The 18,541-nt window shown below is 35.9% G+C and overlaps 3 protein-coding genes across 3 annotated transcripts; 2 read left to right on the top strand and 1 right to left on the bottom strand.

Annotated features, from left to right (window-relative positions):
* The first annotated feature begins 425 nt into the window (after positions 1–425).
* Positions 426–3,333, top strand: LOC107426281 (endoglucanase 17). Its single transcript, XM_016036407.4, has 8 exons — positions 426–929; positions 1,089–1,295; positions 1,391–1,591; positions 1,723–1,815; positions 1,910–2,071; positions 2,163–2,274; positions 2,390–2,553; positions 2,663–3,333. Exons 1-8 carry the CDS (start codon positions 684–686, stop codon positions 2,993–2,995), a joined length of 1,518 nt encoding a protein of 505 aa, XP_015891893.1. The 5' UTR covers positions 426–683; the 3' UTR covers positions 2,996–3,333.
* A 693-nt stretch (positions 3,334–4,026) lies between these two features.
* Positions 4,027–11,050, bottom strand: LOC107426335 (sucrose synthase 2). The gene is made up of 15 exons (XM_016036481.4): positions 10,766–11,050; positions 10,486–10,618; positions 9,417–9,568; positions 9,081–9,273; positions 8,665–8,783; positions 8,333–8,549; positions 8,015–8,110; positions 7,728–7,901; positions 7,015–7,131; positions 6,759–6,925; positions 6,296–6,520; positions 5,438–5,759; positions 5,112–5,356; positions 4,895–5,033; positions 4,027–4,408 (listed from the first exon to the last, which is right to left on the bottom strand). The coding sequence occupies exons 1-15, from the start codon at positions 10,867–10,869 to the stop codon at positions 4,370–4,372; spliced, it is 2,442 nt and encodes an 813-aa protein (XP_015891967.3). The 5' UTR covers positions 10,870–11,050; the 3' UTR covers positions 4,027–4,369.
* Positions 11,051–14,476: 3,426 nt separating this feature from the next.
* On the top strand, positions 14,477–17,167 carry LOC107426322 (exopolygalacturonase). The gene is made up of 6 exons (XM_016036457.4): positions 14,477–14,481; positions 14,891–15,027; positions 15,326–15,640; positions 15,757–16,046; positions 16,166–16,382; positions 16,520–17,167. The coding sequence occupies exons 2-6, from the start codon at positions 15,022–15,024 to the stop codon at positions 16,874–16,876; spliced, it is 1,185 nt and encodes a 394-aa protein (XP_015891943.3). The 5' UTR covers positions 14,477–14,481; positions 14,891–15,021; the 3' UTR covers positions 16,877–17,167.
* The last annotated feature ends 1,374 nt before the right edge of the window (positions 17,168–18,541 follow it).

Genomic DNA, 18,541 nt, shown 5'->3' with positions numbered 1-18,541 from the left:
ATTTTTAATTCTTTATTTAAGAGTAACTTTGATATGATTGATCTTTTCTATAGTTCTTTTTTGTTTTCATCGTATCCAACAGCATAATGGCTCAAGATTTCTACCTTTTCGTTTCCTTCCATTTTTAATCATCTTATTGAATACATCTAACTATATTTTCTTTCATTCCTACTGACTAAATATTAAACTTAATCATAACTGAAAAAGTTACTTTGGTAACCATAAAAAAATAAAAATCTTGCATTTTTCGCTTGGCAGGCATATGGAAGTGAAGTAAAATTGCTATTTAGACAAATTAAACGATCTTTATTGAACATGTAGTTCCCATGTGACTTTGTGACCAGCACTGAATGGAAAATAAATGCTCCTGGATGCCTTTACACATGGGCATATGGCAACCCTGAATTGGACATTACACAATTTCAAAGGTCTAATGGTTCCCACGGTGAAATAAATATACTTGTTTATTGAAAAGGTAGCTTGCCATTGGAGGAAGTGGAGTTAATTATGACCATAATTCCTAACCAAGCAGGACGTTAACGAAGCAGCTTTTTTTTTTGAAGTACTATAAATACAAAGGGAGGTCTCTGTTTTCTCACACTGCCGTTTGCAGTTGCAACTTTGCTTGTTGGTTGGTTGGTTGGTTGGTTGGTTGGGTTTGCATTACTTTGTGCAGTCTCAAGATGGCTTTCCATCTTCCATCTTTCACACTTCTGTTCCTCTTCTCCACTACTCTGCTCCTCTGCAATGCCTTCCCTGCCCACCAAAACCACCACTTTCACCATCCTCGCTTTGCCAGTCACAACTACAGAGATGCTCTCACTAAATCTATCCTCTTCTTTGAAGGCCAAAGGTCTGGAAAACTCCCTTCTAACCAGAGGATCACTTGGAGGAGGGACTCTGGCCTCTCTGATGGCTCTGCAATGCATGTATGTAGAAAAATTTACCATTCCTTTTTTTCTTATTTGCTTCTACTTAACATTACGTTGGTTTTTCTTTGTTTGCGTAGAGAAAATCTAAAAGGCTTTAATTTTTTTTTATTTTTTTTAATAATTTTATTTGGTTTTGGCACACAAAATGAAATGCAGGTTGATTTGGTTGGAGGGTACTATGATGCAGGGGATAATGTGAAGTTTGGGTTTCCCATGGCTTTCACTACCACCATGCTTTCTTGGAGTGTTATTGAGTTTGGTGGGTTGATGAAAGGTGAACTGGGAAATGCTAAAGAGGCCATTCGTTGGGCTACTGATTACCTCCTCAAAGCCACTGCTTACCCTGACACCATTTTTGTACAGGTTCTCGTTCTGTCTGCTTTTTTGGGTTTCCAGTTTATGTTTGTGTTTCATTTTTGTTTTGGAAAACTTGAACAAAATGTTTGTTGTTTTTGCAGGTGGGTGAAGCGAACAAGGACCATTCTTGCTGGGAGAGACCAGAAGACATGGATACCCCAAGAAGTGTTTTCAAGATAGACAAAAACACCCCTGGTTCCGACGTGGCAGCAGAAACTGCTGCGGCTCTTGCTTCTGCTTCACTAGTCTTCAGAAGAAGTGACCCCACTTACTCCAAACTTCTGGTCCGGAGGGCAATTAGGGTAAATAATCAACCAGAGAAAACCCAGTTATTATTATTATTATTTTTAATACAAAACACAGACTAAAACTCAAAAAAGCATTGCTCCGAATTTCACCAAAATCTTAAATAAATGTTACACTTGGGTTATAGGTGTTCCAGTTTGCGGATAAGTATAGAGGACCCTACAGCTACGGATTGAAGAAGATTGTGTGCCCCTTCTATTGCTCTTACTCTGGTTATCAGGTAAAGTTTTTCATTCTTCTAATTTCCTTTACATTTTTTTTTTTTTCCTGAGGATGCTAAAGGTAACGTTTTCTATGGGTCTAAAAAATGCTAGGATGAACTACTATGGGGTGCTGCTTGGCTGCATAAGGCCACCAAGAACCCTACCTACCTTGACTACATCCAAGTTAATGGACAGATTCTTGGTGCTGCCGAGTATGACAACACCTTCGGGTGGGACAACAAGCATGTTGGAGCAAGAATTCTTCTTTCCAAGGTCCTATTCTAATCCATTCATTACCATTGCTTAGTTAATGTAAGTTTAGGTTCTTAAATTTGAAGGCCTGGGCTTTTTGCCTATTTTGCAGGCATTTCTAGTCCAAAAGTTAAAATCCCTCCATGATTACAAAGGCCATGCAGATAATTTCATCTGTTCTATTATCCCTGGAGCCCCCTTTTCTTCTACCCAATACACGCCAGGTCCTCTCTCTCTCTCTCTCTCTCTCTCTCTCTCTCTCTCTGTAGCTCTGATGTTTCTTCTTTCCTTGTGGTCCTGCTTTAGGGTATAACGGCTAATTTTGGTATTTTGTTGCAGGTGGACTTCTGTTCAAGATGAGTGATAGCAATATGCAGTATGTGACCTCTACTTCTTTCCTGCTCTTGACCTATGCCAAGTACTTAACCTCTGCCCACCAGGTAGTTAATTGCGATGGGACTATTATTACCCCAAAGAGGCTTCGAAGCATTGCCAAGAAACAGGTTAGGTTATATATATTTATTATTCAAAGACATTCCTTCCTCCTCCGTTTAATTAGTTAAATCTGTTTTTTATTTATTTTTAAAACCTTGAAAATGATATGCTTGCCAGGTGGACTATCTGCTAGGAGACAACCCTTTGAGAATGTCCTACATGGTGGGATATGGCCCCAGATACCCACAAAGGATACACCACAGGGGCTCATCACTACCGTCCATTGCTTCCCACCCTGCCAAGATCCAGTGCTCCGCAGGCTTTAGTTTCATGAAATCCCAATCTCCTAACCCCAACATCTTAATTGGTGCAATCGTTGGTGGCCCCGATCAGCACGATCGATTCCCGGATGAACGGTCAGATTATGAGCAATCAGAGCCCGCGACTTACATTAACGCACCACTCGTAGGAACACTGGCCTACCTAGCCCACTCATTTGGGCAGCTCTAGTAAACCATTATCTCCAATTTATTAGGTGTCTTTCTTTCAATTACCTGTAAGTGCCATGGTGATAGGGTCGAGACGCAAGGCTCGTGCCCCAAACATTGAAGCACAATGGTCAAGGCGTAGATGGCCTTGATTCATATTATATAGAAACGAATATTGTTACAGTTTTAGGTTTTTAGGTTTTAGGCTTCGTGCCAGGAACGGCGTATTTTTAGTAATGGTTATTTGGCCTGTTCTATATGGCATTGGCCTTCTAAAGGCTTTCTACCATGTAATGTTACTCCATTTTCGGAACTTGCAATATGTCTTCTAGTATTATCCTATTTAAAATTCGCTTTTAATCACCGGTACTGGAAAAACAGAAATAAATAAGAAAATGAGGAGTGGGTCCACAAAAACGGCACTTAAAAAAATGTTATCCTTTGCACTTTCCCTCGATTTTCGAGAAATAGAGAATTACACATTCACCAAAAAACAAAAAAGGAGGAAAGAAAAATAGAGAATAGCACATTATCTTATATCCCATCATACAAGCAAAGTGTCAGCCAATAAATAATGTTAGTAATTGATAATTTACCGTTGGTGGTTAAAGAGTATTTGACCGTTGAAAGTGTGCGAAAGACGAGAGAGTAAAAGTAGATTTTGTGTAGCATGTGATCTTGTTCGGAGGATGTGGATCAAATAGTCAAAAAAGCTGCTACATTTGCAGCCTTGTCTGATGTGTCAGAACTGGCCTAGCTTGTCTTTCTGACAACGAGATATGAAAAGAACCACCACTGTGACTGATTTAAATTTTACATCGAGTGAGCAGAAACCAGAAGACATTCCCACTGTCCTATGAACTACAATGGGATCAAGGTCCTCTTTTTCTTTTCCCTCAAAAGAGTTTCTACATTATGGAATTCGAATTTCAGTACTCATCAACGTGGTGGCCCCACAAAAGAACAAAACTTCATCAACCATACTGGATTCTGTAGTTTTTTAGTGTTACAAATCGAACCCTCGCTAGATATTGTAACCAAGGTTTCAACTAATTACCATAGAAAATAATGAAATTCATGTGATTCGGCAAAACAGCAGTCCAAGATTGATGGAAGTATGCACCATCAGCAAGGTTTTTTTAACATTTTTGTTAGTTTTACATGGAAGGGATGGAATTTTTAAAGGGAAAAAATATACACTCAGATCAGCCTGGATGAATCTTATTTCTGGTATTTAATATGAAAAAGGGGCTTCACAAGTCACAGCTCACACCCATACAACAAAGAAAGATGGATTTCTATACCCATACAAGCAAAATTTTATTTATGTATATGCTCCTATTACCATGTGAAGTCTCGGGCTTATGAGCAACACAGCTGGATACTTTTCATAGCTTTAATGTGGATCTTCACTTACATGAGGAACAGACTTTGCCTGAAAAAATACAGTAAATCATATTATGCCTCAATCATATTACGCCTGAGGACCTCGAGCATAAACGGTGCCAAAAGATCAGTAGACGTTTACAACTGACAGTGAAAGAACTACGCTCAAATGATGAACCAACTGGTTGGGACAACTAAAATGAATTCTTCTTAAAGCAAAGATTTTCAAAGCCCTCATGGAACCTTGAGCGGAGTGTGGAGTGCCAGAGAGTTACGTATGACTGCTGACTCTATAGCTAAGCTTTCTTTTCCAGAAACAACAACATTTTATTTTTGAATGTTCTTTCTAATGGGGTTTTACCCATGTTATTTGACCAGCTAATGGTTGATTAAACCATGACTTGCTTTTGATGTGTAACTCCTCATCTTTGAGGTTTTTTCTGGTGCTATAAATGCAGCTTTTCTCCAAAAAAAAAAAAAAAAAAGGGAGTATAATCTTTACATGGACAAAGGAAGCAAAGATTTAAGTACTCACCAAATCACGGAATTTAAGAATATAGAACATCTCAAGATATCTTCGGGTCTCACGCCTCTCAAGCTTTGAAACATATTTCCAGAAACCATATACACCCGCCAAAGTCATTAGCCTTTCAGAGTAAATCTTCCATGTATACCTACAATATCCCAAGGTTTAAGTAAATCGAAATAAACATCGTAAAGAAAAAATATTAGTTATATCAAGATACAACAACCTTTCATATATTCTTTGAAGGCCTGCTTCTGAGATTTTATTCCAGTAGCTAGGATCCTCCTTGCACTTTTCATAGAATTCTACCAGAAGTTGAGAAGTATGATCAGGATGGTAAGGATCAATATGGAATCCAGAAATGCCATCCTCGATAATCTCAGCAGGTCCACCATGGCAAGTGGCAAATGTTGGAAGGCCACATGTCATGGCCTCCACGACAGTGAGTCCAAAGGCTTCATAGAAAGCAGGCTGCAATTAAAAATTAAAGGGAGCTTAGGACAAAAGTACATCTTATATACAACACTTTAATGGCGCAATGGCATTACATACCTGGACAAAAACACCTTTTGTGTCAGCTATGTAACGATACAGTTCACCATTACGTGCTCGGTTAGTTTGGGCTGATATCCACCGAAAATGACCATGTAAGTTGTACATCTTAATAAGGTCATGCATCTTCTCAATTTCTGCAATTTCTTCTCTGTCTTTTGACTTCTTCACATCATTGTAGCCAGCTACAACAACGAGGTTTGCTAGTTCCCTCAGTTTTCCATTCTTAGCATAGCACTCAACCAACCCTGTTATATTCTTCACCCTATCCAGCCTTGCCATGGAAAAGATTATGGGCTTGGATTGATCACTCAATAAGCCACTGCAACAATTAAATCAAAGATTATTTTGTTAACCAACTTGATTACTAATACTGTCATAGTTATACAAGATGAATTTAACTCTTAAATCATTTTAATATAACCAAGTAACAAAGAGAACTACAGCTTTATGGCAGAATTGTTCTCATAACATTTTTAAAAACAAAAGTTAATAATTCTGGATGATAAAGCAGCTAATTCAGCAACTCCACAATTTTTATTTTTCATGAGCAACACTGGGGAAATAACTTTAAAAATAATATATTCTTCATGGTTTGTGCACATTTTTATTACATGTAATTTACAGCAGAACCAGCTGAAACCAGGGAGATTCGCACAAAATTACACACTAATATGCCAATATATTTGTGATCCTTGCATGTTATGGTTTAAAATAATACAATTTGCAGTGATCTTATAATAACAAGCACACAAGTACATATGCAGAAAATTGCAAGATCAACGCTGGTGAAAGCATTATTTCCTACTAAAATTAAAATGTAAAGTATGAAATGTGCAAGATCATGAAGAAACTCACATATATTCATCGTTCTGCTCGGAACCATATAGCATTTTTTCTATGGAACCATGTAGTGCGGTAAGTCTTTTCTGCTTCTCAGAGTAAGGGAAATAAATGCACATATCTGCTCCAGGAGATACAATATTGAACTTTGGATCAAAAACATCGATACCATGAACAACTCGATAGAGGCCAGGAAGAGTGAAGGCTGAGTGGCTCTCATACTGTCCAACAGTATTCTTCCTGAGAATGACGATAAAATCGAAAACAACTCAGATAACTAGGAACCCTAAACTAACATCTACACCGAAAATATGAAGTTGCATCAGCAATTCCAGCTATTTGAACTTTCCAAGGTAGAAATGATTCACATACCCTTGTTTTATTAATGAAAGAAACAAAGAACATAGTGATGAATTATGATGATGACAATCTGAAACATGTAAGAAAACAGATAACACAGCATAAGGAAGAGACGTACGTTCCTGCAATCTCTTGATATGTGCTGGTGATTATAAAATCTGCATTATTCATGGCTATTAGGTCAGCAGTGAATTGACATGAGAAGTGGTATTTATCCTCGAATTTTTTCCAGTATATATCTGAATCTGGATATTTTGTTTTCTCCAATGCATGTGCAATGGTGCACTGCACAGGTCAAAACCAAAATTTGTAGATAAAATTTAGTATAGAGTTTCCATTTTCCAAACAAAAGAGGGACAAGATAAAGAACCAACCTGAGTAACTCCCATTTTATAAGCCAACAAAGATGCAACAAGATTGCCATCACTGTAGTTTCCAATTATAAAATCAGGAAATGCCTGCAACTCAGCAGCAATTTCACTAGCTGCATCCTGGTGACATGACAAATAAGGACAACAACTAAATTAAAAGAACCAAAAAGAATATGAATATATATATATATATATATATATATTCAGTTGAAAAAAGAAGAGAATATAAGCAGACTATTTATTATTTATATTATATTAATTACGCAAATGCAAAGGTAAGGTGCTAGTTTATGCCAAATGGAGGTGATAATGGTTATAGGAAGTGGCATTGCAGTGCATAACAGAAAATAACATGGCTAGCAGACCATCGCAAATTAACACCATTAAGATGAACTACTAAAATAGGTCCAACAAGGATGGAGAACTACAGCAATCGATAGTTGGCAGTGTATAGTAACAGAAAAGTGGTTGATGGTAACACGGTATTTAATGTGACAACAATTTTGGTAAGGAGATATGGTATGACTAATAAAGTAAACATATCTTAAGCATCTACAAATGTGCTAATATTTTCCACTATGCAGATTTAAAGTTTCAATTGAAAAAAAAAAAAAAATGTTAGAAACATTTAATATGCAATATAGGTGTTAATAATCAAGTACAAACATAAATAGATAAGAAGAATTGCATAACTTTTAGACATTATACAGGCTTACCTCTGCAAAGGTCTCTAGATAAGGCCATACATCAAACCTTGAGATCCACTTACGAAGAATTCCTTTCTCTGATCTGAAAGGAACTCGCAAAATATGTGTGTATTCTGTTCCACTGACCCTTTCTAGACGTTGATTGCATGTAGTCCCTTTTGCATCAGGTATTAACCTGGTAACCTGGATAGCCAGTGAAAATTTTAATATATTTACAAGGAGAAAATGTGATGACATAATTATTAAAAATGTTAAATCAACTGGAGAAACCAACATGATTTATGATTGACACTTACAATTAGAATTCGAGGAGTAATATCCAATCCTTGCTTCTGAATTCTAAGAAGCATCTCGCTTTCCAGAGCACGTACTTGATCCAGTATATAAACAACCTACGGATCAGATTCATGTAAAAAGTCATATTTAGAGCATTTATGGCTAATAATCGCCAAATCAAGCAAATTGTAACAAAAGCTTTTATCTTTATCAACAACAAAAGGTTAAGAAGTATGAAAACAAGAAAAAAGCAAAAGAAAGAGTATTCATGCGAGTAGCACAGACATTATCAAGTGTCACAAAAGGGGGAAAAAAAAATAATAAAAAATAAAAAATACCTGCCCACCAGTGTCAGGCAAACCTAAAACATTTGCTTGCCCAAAGTATCCATGTGGAGACAAAATAACAACATTAAATACCATAGGTACTCTTCCAAGGAATGTCTCCAATATTGAAGGATCAGGAGCCTGAAGGATATCTGAGAGAAGATGCATCATCTCCAACACCCGTGCTGCAGTATCTCCCCAACCTTTCTCAAAACCCATTCCTTGTAGTCTAAATGCAAGTGACAAGAAACAAAGAGGTTATAAAGGTCTGCATACGTGTTTATTTATGCAGTCCCATTAGGGAGAAACAATGATTTAAGAATCGTACTTCTAGAGAAACTTACGAATATTCAAACTCAGAATACGGTGTCTGAGGTGAAAGCTTAGAAAGATAATCCTCAGCCTTGGATAAAGCAGACTGAAGTCGGGATATGCTTGGTATACGATCATTCAACATTAACGCCTACACAAAACAATCAATTTATTTATGGCTATGAAAAGTTCAGAAACAAAAGAAAAAAAATATTTCAAATACTTCTGTATGTTCTATTGTGAAGGATATGCATAAAAGGTTCTCTATAAAACAACTCCTATGTAAGAACTAGCAATATAGAACTCACTGATAAAATACTAATAGCTTAAGGTATTGACAAATTCAATTGTTATGGAATTTGGGATAACTGTACAACTTAGCAATATTGTGATGTTTATCACAGATACAAAATCATGTTGAAAGGAAATGCCTTGCTTAGAGACTTACATGTCCTTTATATTTGTGTGCTCGAAGGAAATCAAGTAATGGTTCCAAGGAGTCTTTGCTACGAAACATCCTTGAAGAAAGGTGGCGGTTAAGGAATTGAACACCATTGCCAATGGATGAAGATCGGGTGGGGCGAGGAAAACTTGCATTGAATGGCTCAAAATCGAGCTCAAGTACAAAATTATCGCTAGTCCTAAACCAAAAGAGAAGAAAAAGCAAATCCTGAGTAAGGAAACACTTGTATGGCTATTAGATAAGAAAAAAACATAACAATTTTTTTGTTTTTTTCTTTTTCAGAAAACAGTAAGCATCAGTAGACTAGAAAAAGTCGCTTACTCCCCATCAACAAGTTCTTCTTTGAAATGAAGATATTCAGAAACACTCAATTGTTCAACACTGAGCTCATAGACATTAACACGAACATATTCCCAAACACCAGGTCTTGGCCGAACAGCTATAGCCACAAATGGAGGCAGGACAATCGCTTCCTGCGAACAAAATGTACGTTATTTCAATTATAAAGAGTTAAACAAAACCAATTTAGAAAATAAATTAGTCTATTATGTGGTTCACACATACATAGAAACTTCAATTACTATGATAGTAACAGTTCGATGGATGACCATCTCCCTCTCCATTGCAAAATCATCATGGTTGGAAAATAAATAGCAGCTGATTGAGACTAGTTTTATGCATTTCTTCATTTTTTTACAATTTCCTCTACATCTACAATCGATTGCTGCTAATGAAGTATCAAAAACACAAAACTCCAAAATGTTAATAACTAATAGTTTGGTTTTGAGTTTTGGAAGTGTTTTTTCCAAAATATACATTGAAAACTTCATAGACCTTCAGGAAATAACAAATCAAAATAATTGAATAACTTGAACAAAAGTTTAATAAAATGAACATTTAGTCGCCATCATAGTCGAAGTTGACGTCCCAAAAAATACACAAACATACATCGACTTCAACTTAGATTATTTAAGTCGGAAAAATTTGCAAATTAAGAAAATCAATTCTATGCTTCATCACAGCGACAACACAATAAAGCAAAAGGAAAGTACTACAGCACTTCTTTAAACACCAGTATCCACAATCTCATAATCAGCGAAACAGAGCACTGATTTTTTTTTTTTTTTAAAAAAAAAGACATTAAAATTGTCTTCATTCAGAAAAACCTAATTATTATAATATATTATAATCAACGTATTTATAAATTTGGGATCTATAAAAACTTGATTATAAATTTATAATCAACTTAATTCAAGTTTTTTCCAAAAAAAGAAAAAAAAGAAAAAACATAATTCAAGAGTTAAAAACAAAAATAATGGTAAAGAGATTAAAAACTCTGAATCAGGACAATAACGGAACTCAGCCAAAAAGCAGCAGAAGGAAAATCGACCTGTGCGGATCTTATGACTTCTCCAAACGGACCGTCACTGAGCTTCAGCCTTGCTTGGTCATCGCTAATGACATTGTCCACCTCATCGATCAAGTGATGCGGTTGCAAAATTCCTTTTCCTTGCGCCACATACCTTGAAAACAATCACGCTATCACCACAGTTTTCTCACAAACCAAGCAAAGCTAAGAATCAAAAGAAAAAAAAGAAAAAAGAAAAAAAAGAAAAAAGAAAAGAAAAAAGAAAAAAGCTCTCGATGTGGAGGTGGAAATTGAAATGAACCTGGAAAGAAGAGAAACGAGTTCATTGCGATGAGCAGAGAGGGTGTCCTCGACACGCTCTCTAATGCTGGGCATACGAGCTAGCTTAGGTTTAGGGTCGGCCATGATCGAATTTTGGAGCCTCACTCAGCTGCGTTTGCTGGTTGCTTTGTACAAGTCTCGGCGAGCATTCAAGAAAACCAGAGCGAATTTGTGACGTGGTTACGCTTTGGAGTTCGACAACACAGACCCCTATTTATAATATTAATGAAAAGAACCCATAAATTCATGGGCCATGGCGGAAAAACATATGCTGGGGTGTTGGTGAATATCTTGAGCACCGTGATTCTGCAAGGATGTACAAGTCGTGTTTGAACTGTTTTTGTTCCGAGAGTGACAGATCACCAATACCGTTTTTCTAATTTTAATCGTGTCTATACGATGCTGTCCACGTATCCATGGTTATGATTTTTTTATTTTTTTTTGGATTATTATATACATGGTTACGATGGTGATGACTGATGAGCTTTATGGGTATCCATTAGATATTCTTATTTATTATATAATCCATTAGATATTCTTATTTATTACGAATGATGGAATATAATATATATGCATATATAATGATCCCAAATCACTATCGATTTTGTATGCTTATGTCTGCATTAATGCGGTACTTAAGTCCGGTCTGGGCTTGAAAAATATAATTAGATTAAACTTTGTTTGCAGTTGTTTGGTTATTGTTTTTGCTTTTGCATTTGTTTTTGTTCTTTAAAAAAATACTTTTTGAAAACAATATTTTTCGTTAATTTTGATTAAAATTGTTTATGAACACTAAAAGTACTTTTTTAAAAATATTCAAGTTTTTGAAAAAGTGCTTGTGGCATTGAAATAAACCAGCCAAACACGCCTTAAAATTCTTCCACGTCTACGTCGTTGAGCTAAAGAGGATAAGAGGATTGGCTCCTCGCCCAATCGCTCTCTTCCATTATTCCCTTCAGTGCATCCACGTTTGTCGTTTCTGTTTGGCGCAAGATTTTCGGATAATTTTTCATCTGCTAAATTGAAATTACAATTAACACCCCTGATATTATTATTTTTATTTTTTATTTTTATTCCTTTTTGTCCGGTATTAAGTGTGCCCATTGTATGAGTGTGGGCAAACCGTAAACCATGTCCGGAAAATCTAGATCCACTCTAAACATCTTAAAATTGTAAGCCCACTTGGCCCTAATAACGTTTTTTATTTTGTACAGTACGACCTATTTCCACCACTTTCACCCATTGTTCTAATTAATTATTAGAATCTATGTGCGGCACTAGATTATTGTACGAGGAAAAAATTGTTGTTATTATACTATTTTTTTTAGTGAATTATTATTATACTAGAAATAATATAATATTTCTATCAGCATCTTTTTTTTTTTTTTTCTTTGTAATAATTTCTATGAGCATCTTTGGATCCCTATCCACAGCTGTTTTTTTATTGACAAAACTAATAATTCACAAGGGTCATAACGATTGGGACTTCAACTATGTGCTTCTTTATTATTAGTAGTAGTAGTAGTAGTGGCAGCAGCAGTAGTAGTTAATGAAATCAACTATTATGTGCTTTTTAGATGTTCATGTTACTACTAAAATAGAACTACTTAGTTCGCACCAGTTAATGGATGTCGAGCAAAATACCTGCTTTTTTTCCTTTCTTTTTTTTTTTCCAGTTTTGCTTTATATACATCCAAAAGCAAAAGCAATGGGCCAATACGTGAGCTTTATACATCCTTATGTTGAAGATTACATGAATGGAAAGGGGTGAAAACGAAGTGCCGTTCGGAACATAGGAAGAAGAATACAAGGACCAATAATTTGAAGAGAATGACTAAGGTGTGATATTGATAGCCATGGGCCCTAAGAGACGAAATGATCATTCAGAGCACAGAGATGGTCTAATTTACTGGATAAGCTAGAGTTTTAACCGGTAATGTAGTAATAAACAATTATCTACCTAATCTCCCACCAATCCATGCATAAAGCAAGGAAACAAGTGGCACAGATATAAGGATAGAAGGGAAAAAGGAAATTTTCTTTTCAAATGACCCAATGATGAGAGAGAGGAAAGGAAATTATCCCTTAATACTCATGATCTCATATGCACAAAAAGACCATATCAAAAATATTTTATCACAAAGTTCCAAGGCAATAGATTTGGATAGAGCTTTTTCTTTTCTTTAGGTAACAAATGGAATTGGATAGAGCTATTATAGATCTTTCACATATCAAGAACAGTGTCCCATTAAAATGAAAATGGGATATGCGCTAAACATTCCTTCACATCCCCCAATATTATTCTTCCCTTTACAATTATAGGTGGGAGAGGTCGGCACGTCAATCGCGCAATGGTAGTAACCATCAGCGAAATTAAGGGAATATTTTATCAAAAAATCTTCGCCCCTTTAATTTCTTGAAAGAGTTTGGAAGCTGACTCATATTAAGGACTGCTAGATGGTGGGCAAGAAAAACAATCCTATAAAAGGGACAGGATTTCCCAAGACTCAGCACTAGTGACTAGCATTTGGTTGACACAGTTTTGAGATATACAGTAGTTAGATGCTTTGATTAGTTAGGTAGAGAGTTTTCGGTGAAATGGCTCCCTCAGCTGATGATCACCTGGCAAGTCATGTTAATGGAATGGAAGCCTAAGCTTTTGTATTAATTGATTGGTGGGGGAGTTTTTCCCTGTAAGACAAGAGCAGAGCAGGGGCAAAGATCATGACAAAAGGCCTCTTCTTCATCAAAATCATCAGTTTCTTCATCCGCCATTCCATCAACCAGACAAGTTGTTAACGATATAGCCATCAAGCTGCATGCCCAAACATTTGGGGAGGAATATCTGCAGTTGTGGAGAATCGTAGCAAGAAGCCGCCTCAACAAAATCACCAATTTTGGAATCTCTGTTAATTAATATATGCTAGTTAGCTAGCTAGAAGTAGTACCATAGTCAATTTGTTTACTAATTAATATTTATGCAATTATGTGATTAGTAACTCCAGCTCCTACGTTCTGGCTATCTCTCTCTCTCTCCAATGCTTCCAAATATACACTAGACTCCCAAAAACATAGTTAATCCAGAGTAGTTACTAATAATGTGTCACCCGTCATCCAAAAAAACTTAGGCTTAGCTCTATATATATAAATATATATAAATATAAATATACCAATGGGTAGAGGAATAGGTAATCTATTAGCATGCCAAATTTCCATGATTTACGGATAGGTTGGTCCCATTATAGGATGCAGAAGGTTAATTTTAGGTCGATGGATGAAGGGATACGGATAATTCGTGTAAAATATGTTTGGACTTTTCAATTAATTTAATTACCAGTAGAAATAATTAAAGATATATCAATGTAAATTTTATCTTCCTCAATCTTAATTAATTTCTCATGTTATAACATTTTACTGCTAATAAGAAAAAAAAAATTGTAAGTCTATATAAGTTTACAACTTAATTATATTTAATTGAGAATGCATTTCGTTGTGATATATGAACATATATACACTGCACAAAATTTATAAATTTACATTTTATCAATTTCTTTCTTTCAGGGGCATTTGGAGAAAGGAATCGCATTGGTTGTTGACGAGCCAATGACTAATGTAAGGAGATATGGTGCCTGGTTGTTGCTGAGACAAATACGGGCGGCAAATTAAGGATTAGACAGGTTTAATATAGCAAACAAGGTCTTTGGTTCTCTATTAATTACAAGAGATTTAATGGTTACAAATGGAGGGTCAATTACTAAATTAGATTTACCTCCAAAAGATAACATTTAAAAAAAAAAAAAAAGGAAAAGAAAATTAGATTCACTAATTAAAGATAATTAAATATCGCAGTTTTTCCTTCTTTTAAGCTGGAAAACTTCTAAAATTAGGATTATACCCCCAAGCATAAATTCAAAATAACGCTATATGATCATAGTTACTTTTTTTCAAGAAAGAGACAAACGTTTGAAAAAAAAAATAAAGAAATAAAGAAAATTAGATTACATACACGATAAAGGTGATGCAATCATGGGAATAGCAAGAAAATATGATATTGAGGCAGGTTTTATTGTCCTGAGCTTTGCTTTGTTTTGTAATGTGGCCTTAGGTGCATCGAGCCAAGGCAACCATTATACAACTGCAAGTACACGTCGAGGCCTTGCTGCCGCGGACCCTAGCGGCCCTACAATTTTTGATGTCACGGCCCACGGTGCTGTTGCCGATGGCACAACCGATAATATGGAGGTAATAATGATAATATTCAAAATGGGATTTCAATTTGCTAACTCCCTGGGTAAATATGTTAATATAAAGAAAAGTTAATTTTGCTTGAATAATCAGCTTTTGTTTAGTTTCCGTTATTACAGCTTGTTATAACAGGAAACATTTTTTTTTTTTTTGGGAATAAAATATAATTTCTTTTAGTAACGAACAATTTTGTATTTAATAAAAAAAAGAAAAAAAAAGAAACAGGGTCGTAATTAAGAAAGAAAGAAAGATTTTGATTAACGTGTAGAATTTATTGAGTATGTTTATTGCGTAGGCATTTATGCAGACTTGGAATCTAGCATGTAAAAATGCAGGTGCAGCAAAGATGGTGATTCCGAAAGGGGAATTTTTGGTTGGGCCTGTGGTATTTCAAGGTCCATGCAAAGGCCCACAACCGATAGTAATTGAAGTTCAGGGAACCGTGAAAGCCATAACAGATATAAGTGAATATTCATCCCCCGAATGGTTCTCCTTTGAACATATCGACGGCCTGACTATCACCGGTTCTGGAACTTTTGATGGCCAGGGTGCCACTCTTTGGAAATATAACGACTGCAAGTTAAACCCCAATTGTGCCCCTCTCCCCACTGTAAGTAGTAAATTTAATTTAATTAAATTAATTAATCAACCACTAATCAATTAATAAATTGATGTGTTGAATCTATTTGTGTATATATATATATATACATATTTGTATATTTGCAGTCGCTGAAGTTCAATAGGGTGAACAACAGTGTTGTGGAGGGGATAACATCGTTGAACAGCCAATTGTTCCACACCTACACGTATGCATGCAACAACTTTACATTCCATGATGTCAAAATTAGTGCTGATGGGGAGAGCCCTAACACCGATGGCATTCATCTGAGCACCTCCAGTTTTGTCAATATAACCAGCTGCGTCATCGGAACCGGCGATGATTGTGTTGCCATCGGACAAGGCACTCACAATATCACCGTCTTTAACACCACTTGTAACCCCGGCCATGGCATTAGGTAATTTTAATTAATTCAATATCTTTCATTTAATTTTTTTTTATTATACATTAATATACAATAATATCAGACGTATGTAAATGTTTTCGGTCGATCCATTGATGCATATTTGGCTACAGTGTTGGCAGCCTTGGCAAGTATCCGACTGATAAGAGTGTGAGTAATATTTATGTGAAAAACTGCACTTTACGAAACACAATGTACGGTGCCAGAATCAAAACTTGGTCTGGGAAAACCACTGGTACAGCAACCACAATCGTCTACGAAGATATCATAGTTGACAATGTCAAAAACCCTATTATCCTTGATCAAGATTATGGACGAAATAACGCGGAGGTATTTATTTATTTAATCTTTCTTTCTATAGTATTTCTTGAGAGCTTAATTTGATCTGTTATTGAAGAAAATTTTTCATTGGGTTTTTTATTTTATTCTTTTTTTTTTTTTTTTTGGCTGTTGATTAATTTTTGCAGCCATCGAAGTGGAAGGTGAGCGATGTTCATTTCAGGAACTTCAAGGGAACATCGGTGACAAACGTGGCCGTAACATTAGCATGCAGTTCAGCGATGCCCTGCGAAGGCGTAGAGTTGGCAAACATCGATATGAGGTACGGAGGATCTAAAGCTAAAATGGCAACGGTTTCGTCGTCGTGTGCAAATGCCAAAACTACTCATTCGGGTGTGCAAAATCCACCACCTTGCAGCGGTTCAGCCCCAGCGGCCCCAGGCGCCGAAGCCCCTGCAGCCCCTGACGCCAAAGCTCCTGCAGCCCCTGACGCCAAACCCCCTGCAGCCCCAGACACCAAACCCCCTGAAGCCAGCCCTAGTTAGTTAAATTTTGTCCCCTTATCAGTTTCTTCTTTTTAATTAGTTTGACATCAAATCAAATTCGATGTCCACAAATTAAAAATGAAAAATGAAAATTTTAAGATATTTTTAATTAGTCTTCTTTTTTTTCTTTTTTTCTTTTAAAAAAACAAAAAAAACAAAACATTGTATATCTACACATGCATGACCGTGCCGGCACACTTACAGTACACACATGTAATTAAGCTGCAAATTTTGGTGAGTCGATTGAGTTTTCCCAAATTAATTGTGGACCGAATTTTTATTTTTATTTTTTAACGTGCATGATTCAACAATATAATATAATTATAAATCGTATGTAGAATTTGGACGAAATGAAATTCATGGCTTGAGATGATGAAAAAGAGAAAATATTTTGTGGAACCAAACAGTAAGGAAACGAACAAGAAAGATCGATAGACTTAATTTGCAATTTAATTGTAATACCTTAGTGCACGTACCGACCAGGCTGAGTTGGACATCGAGCGTCGCTACGGTGTCGCAAAGGACAAAAGATTCCCGGTATTTCATATGTCATCCGCGTCAGATCATTCTAGCTTGCTGCTACCGTACATGTATAGATTTGGATCGCTTTCATGCAAATGAGATGGAGAATCTCAACTTTTATCCCTTGTTGTCATAAAATTCCGAACACGTAAGTTAATTAGCAACTTTTATGCTCTTCTGCATGTAAATCAGCTCAAGTTCTGTATCTTTAACATGGATTATTTATAGTAAAATCTAAAAGTGCCTAGGAATATATATGTTAGAGTTAGTGACTCGAATTCTTGTTGATCCGACCCGAAAAGCTCGCGGTGCGACCCATTTGGTGAAACTAATTTTGGAGAAAAATTTGGGATTCTGTGGTGGAAGCGGAGGTCTCGGGCCGATAGGGTTTCTTCTGTACTATATATTTTTGGTTTTCGACTGTAATTTGGGGTTTTTTTTAGAGTATCACGAAATTTAGCTCACCTTTGTACCAATCTTTCGATATTGGATTTGTTTCTCCCTGCCCGTGGTTTTTCCCGTCAAGGGTTTCCACGTAAATTGTGTGTTTGTTCTTTGCTTTCTTTGTTTCCGTTGCTAGTTATTTTTTCTCCCAATTCCGTAACAATATATTATTTGAATTAATTATTTATACAAATAAATTAATTAACTCAAATTGATGGGCTTGCCTGTATTTTCAGTACTATATGGGAAAGGAATCGAAGACATCCTAGTTACATCCGGGTCTCTATACAAAACTACAAAACCAATTAAACTTACCTGAATAAGCTCTTATGTTATTCATCAATTTTCCTCGCCTTAGTTCTCAGGCAAAAACAAATATTTGGTTTGGTGAGAGCATTTGGTGGCGTGACGACCCATTAATTAATTAGTTCCCAGGAACACATACTATTTGTATTTATATATTCCAAACTAGAATAAAAAAACTTATAAAATAAGAAAAGAAATATATATATTCAATATGATTTTTTATTTTTATTCACATATTAATTCCATATGACCATTAGCACGAGCGAACTAAAGCAGATGCTATATATGTTGAGGCAAAAGTATATTCTTGCTCTTGCAGAGCGTATATATATATATATATATATATGTGAAACTTGTCCTTCTCATATAGTTATATAGTAGCAATTTGAGTCA

Source organism: Ziziphus jujuba, chromosome 9, assembly GCF_031755915.1.
Source record: "Ziziphus jujuba cultivar Dongzao chromosome 9, ASM3175591v1".
NCBI lineage: Eukaryota > Viridiplantae > Streptophyta > Magnoliopsida > Rosales > Rhamnaceae > Ziziphus > Ziziphus jujuba.
The sequence above is the reverse complement of the archived record's forward strand: the minus strand, read 5'-3'. Positions and strand labels throughout refer to the sequence as shown.

Excerpts from the sequence above, each read along its gene's own strand:
- LOC107426281 (XM_016036407.4), top strand. The coding sequence starts at position 684 with ATGGCTTTCCATCTTCCATCTTTCACACTTCTGTTCCTCTTCTCCACT. Across the intron at positions 2,072-2,162 it reads CAAGAATTCTTCTTTCCAAG|GCATTTCTAGTCCAAAAGTT; the intron begins GTCCTATTCTAA and ends CCTATTTTGCAG. Across the intron at positions 2,275-2,389 it reads TTCTACCCAATACACGCCAG|GTGGACTTCTGTTCAAGATG; the intron begins GTCCTCTCTCTC and ends ATTTTGTTGCAG.
- LOC107426335 (XM_016036481.4), bottom strand. The coding sequence starts at position 10,869 with ATGGCCGACCCTAAACCTAAGCTAGCTCGTATGCCCAGCATTAGAGAG. Across the intron at positions 8,784-9,080 it reads CACACAAATATAAAGGACAT|GCGTTAATGTTGAATGATCG; the intron begins GTAAGTCTCTAA and ends TGTTTTGTGTAG. Across the intron at positions 4,409-4,894 it reads TTCTTAAATTCCGTGATTTG|GCAAAGTCTGTTCCTCATGT; the intron begins GTGAGTACTTAA and ends GTATTTTTTCAG.
- LOC107426322 (XM_016036457.4), top strand. Across the intron at positions 15,641-15,756 it reads ATTGTGCCCCTCTCCCCACT|TCGCTGAAGTTCAATAGGGT; the intron begins GTAAGTAGTAAA and ends GTATATTTGCAG. Across the intron at positions 16,383-16,519 it reads ATGGACGAAATAACGCGGAG|CCATCGAAGTGGAAGGTGAG; the intron begins GTATTTATTTAT and ends TAATTTTTGCAG.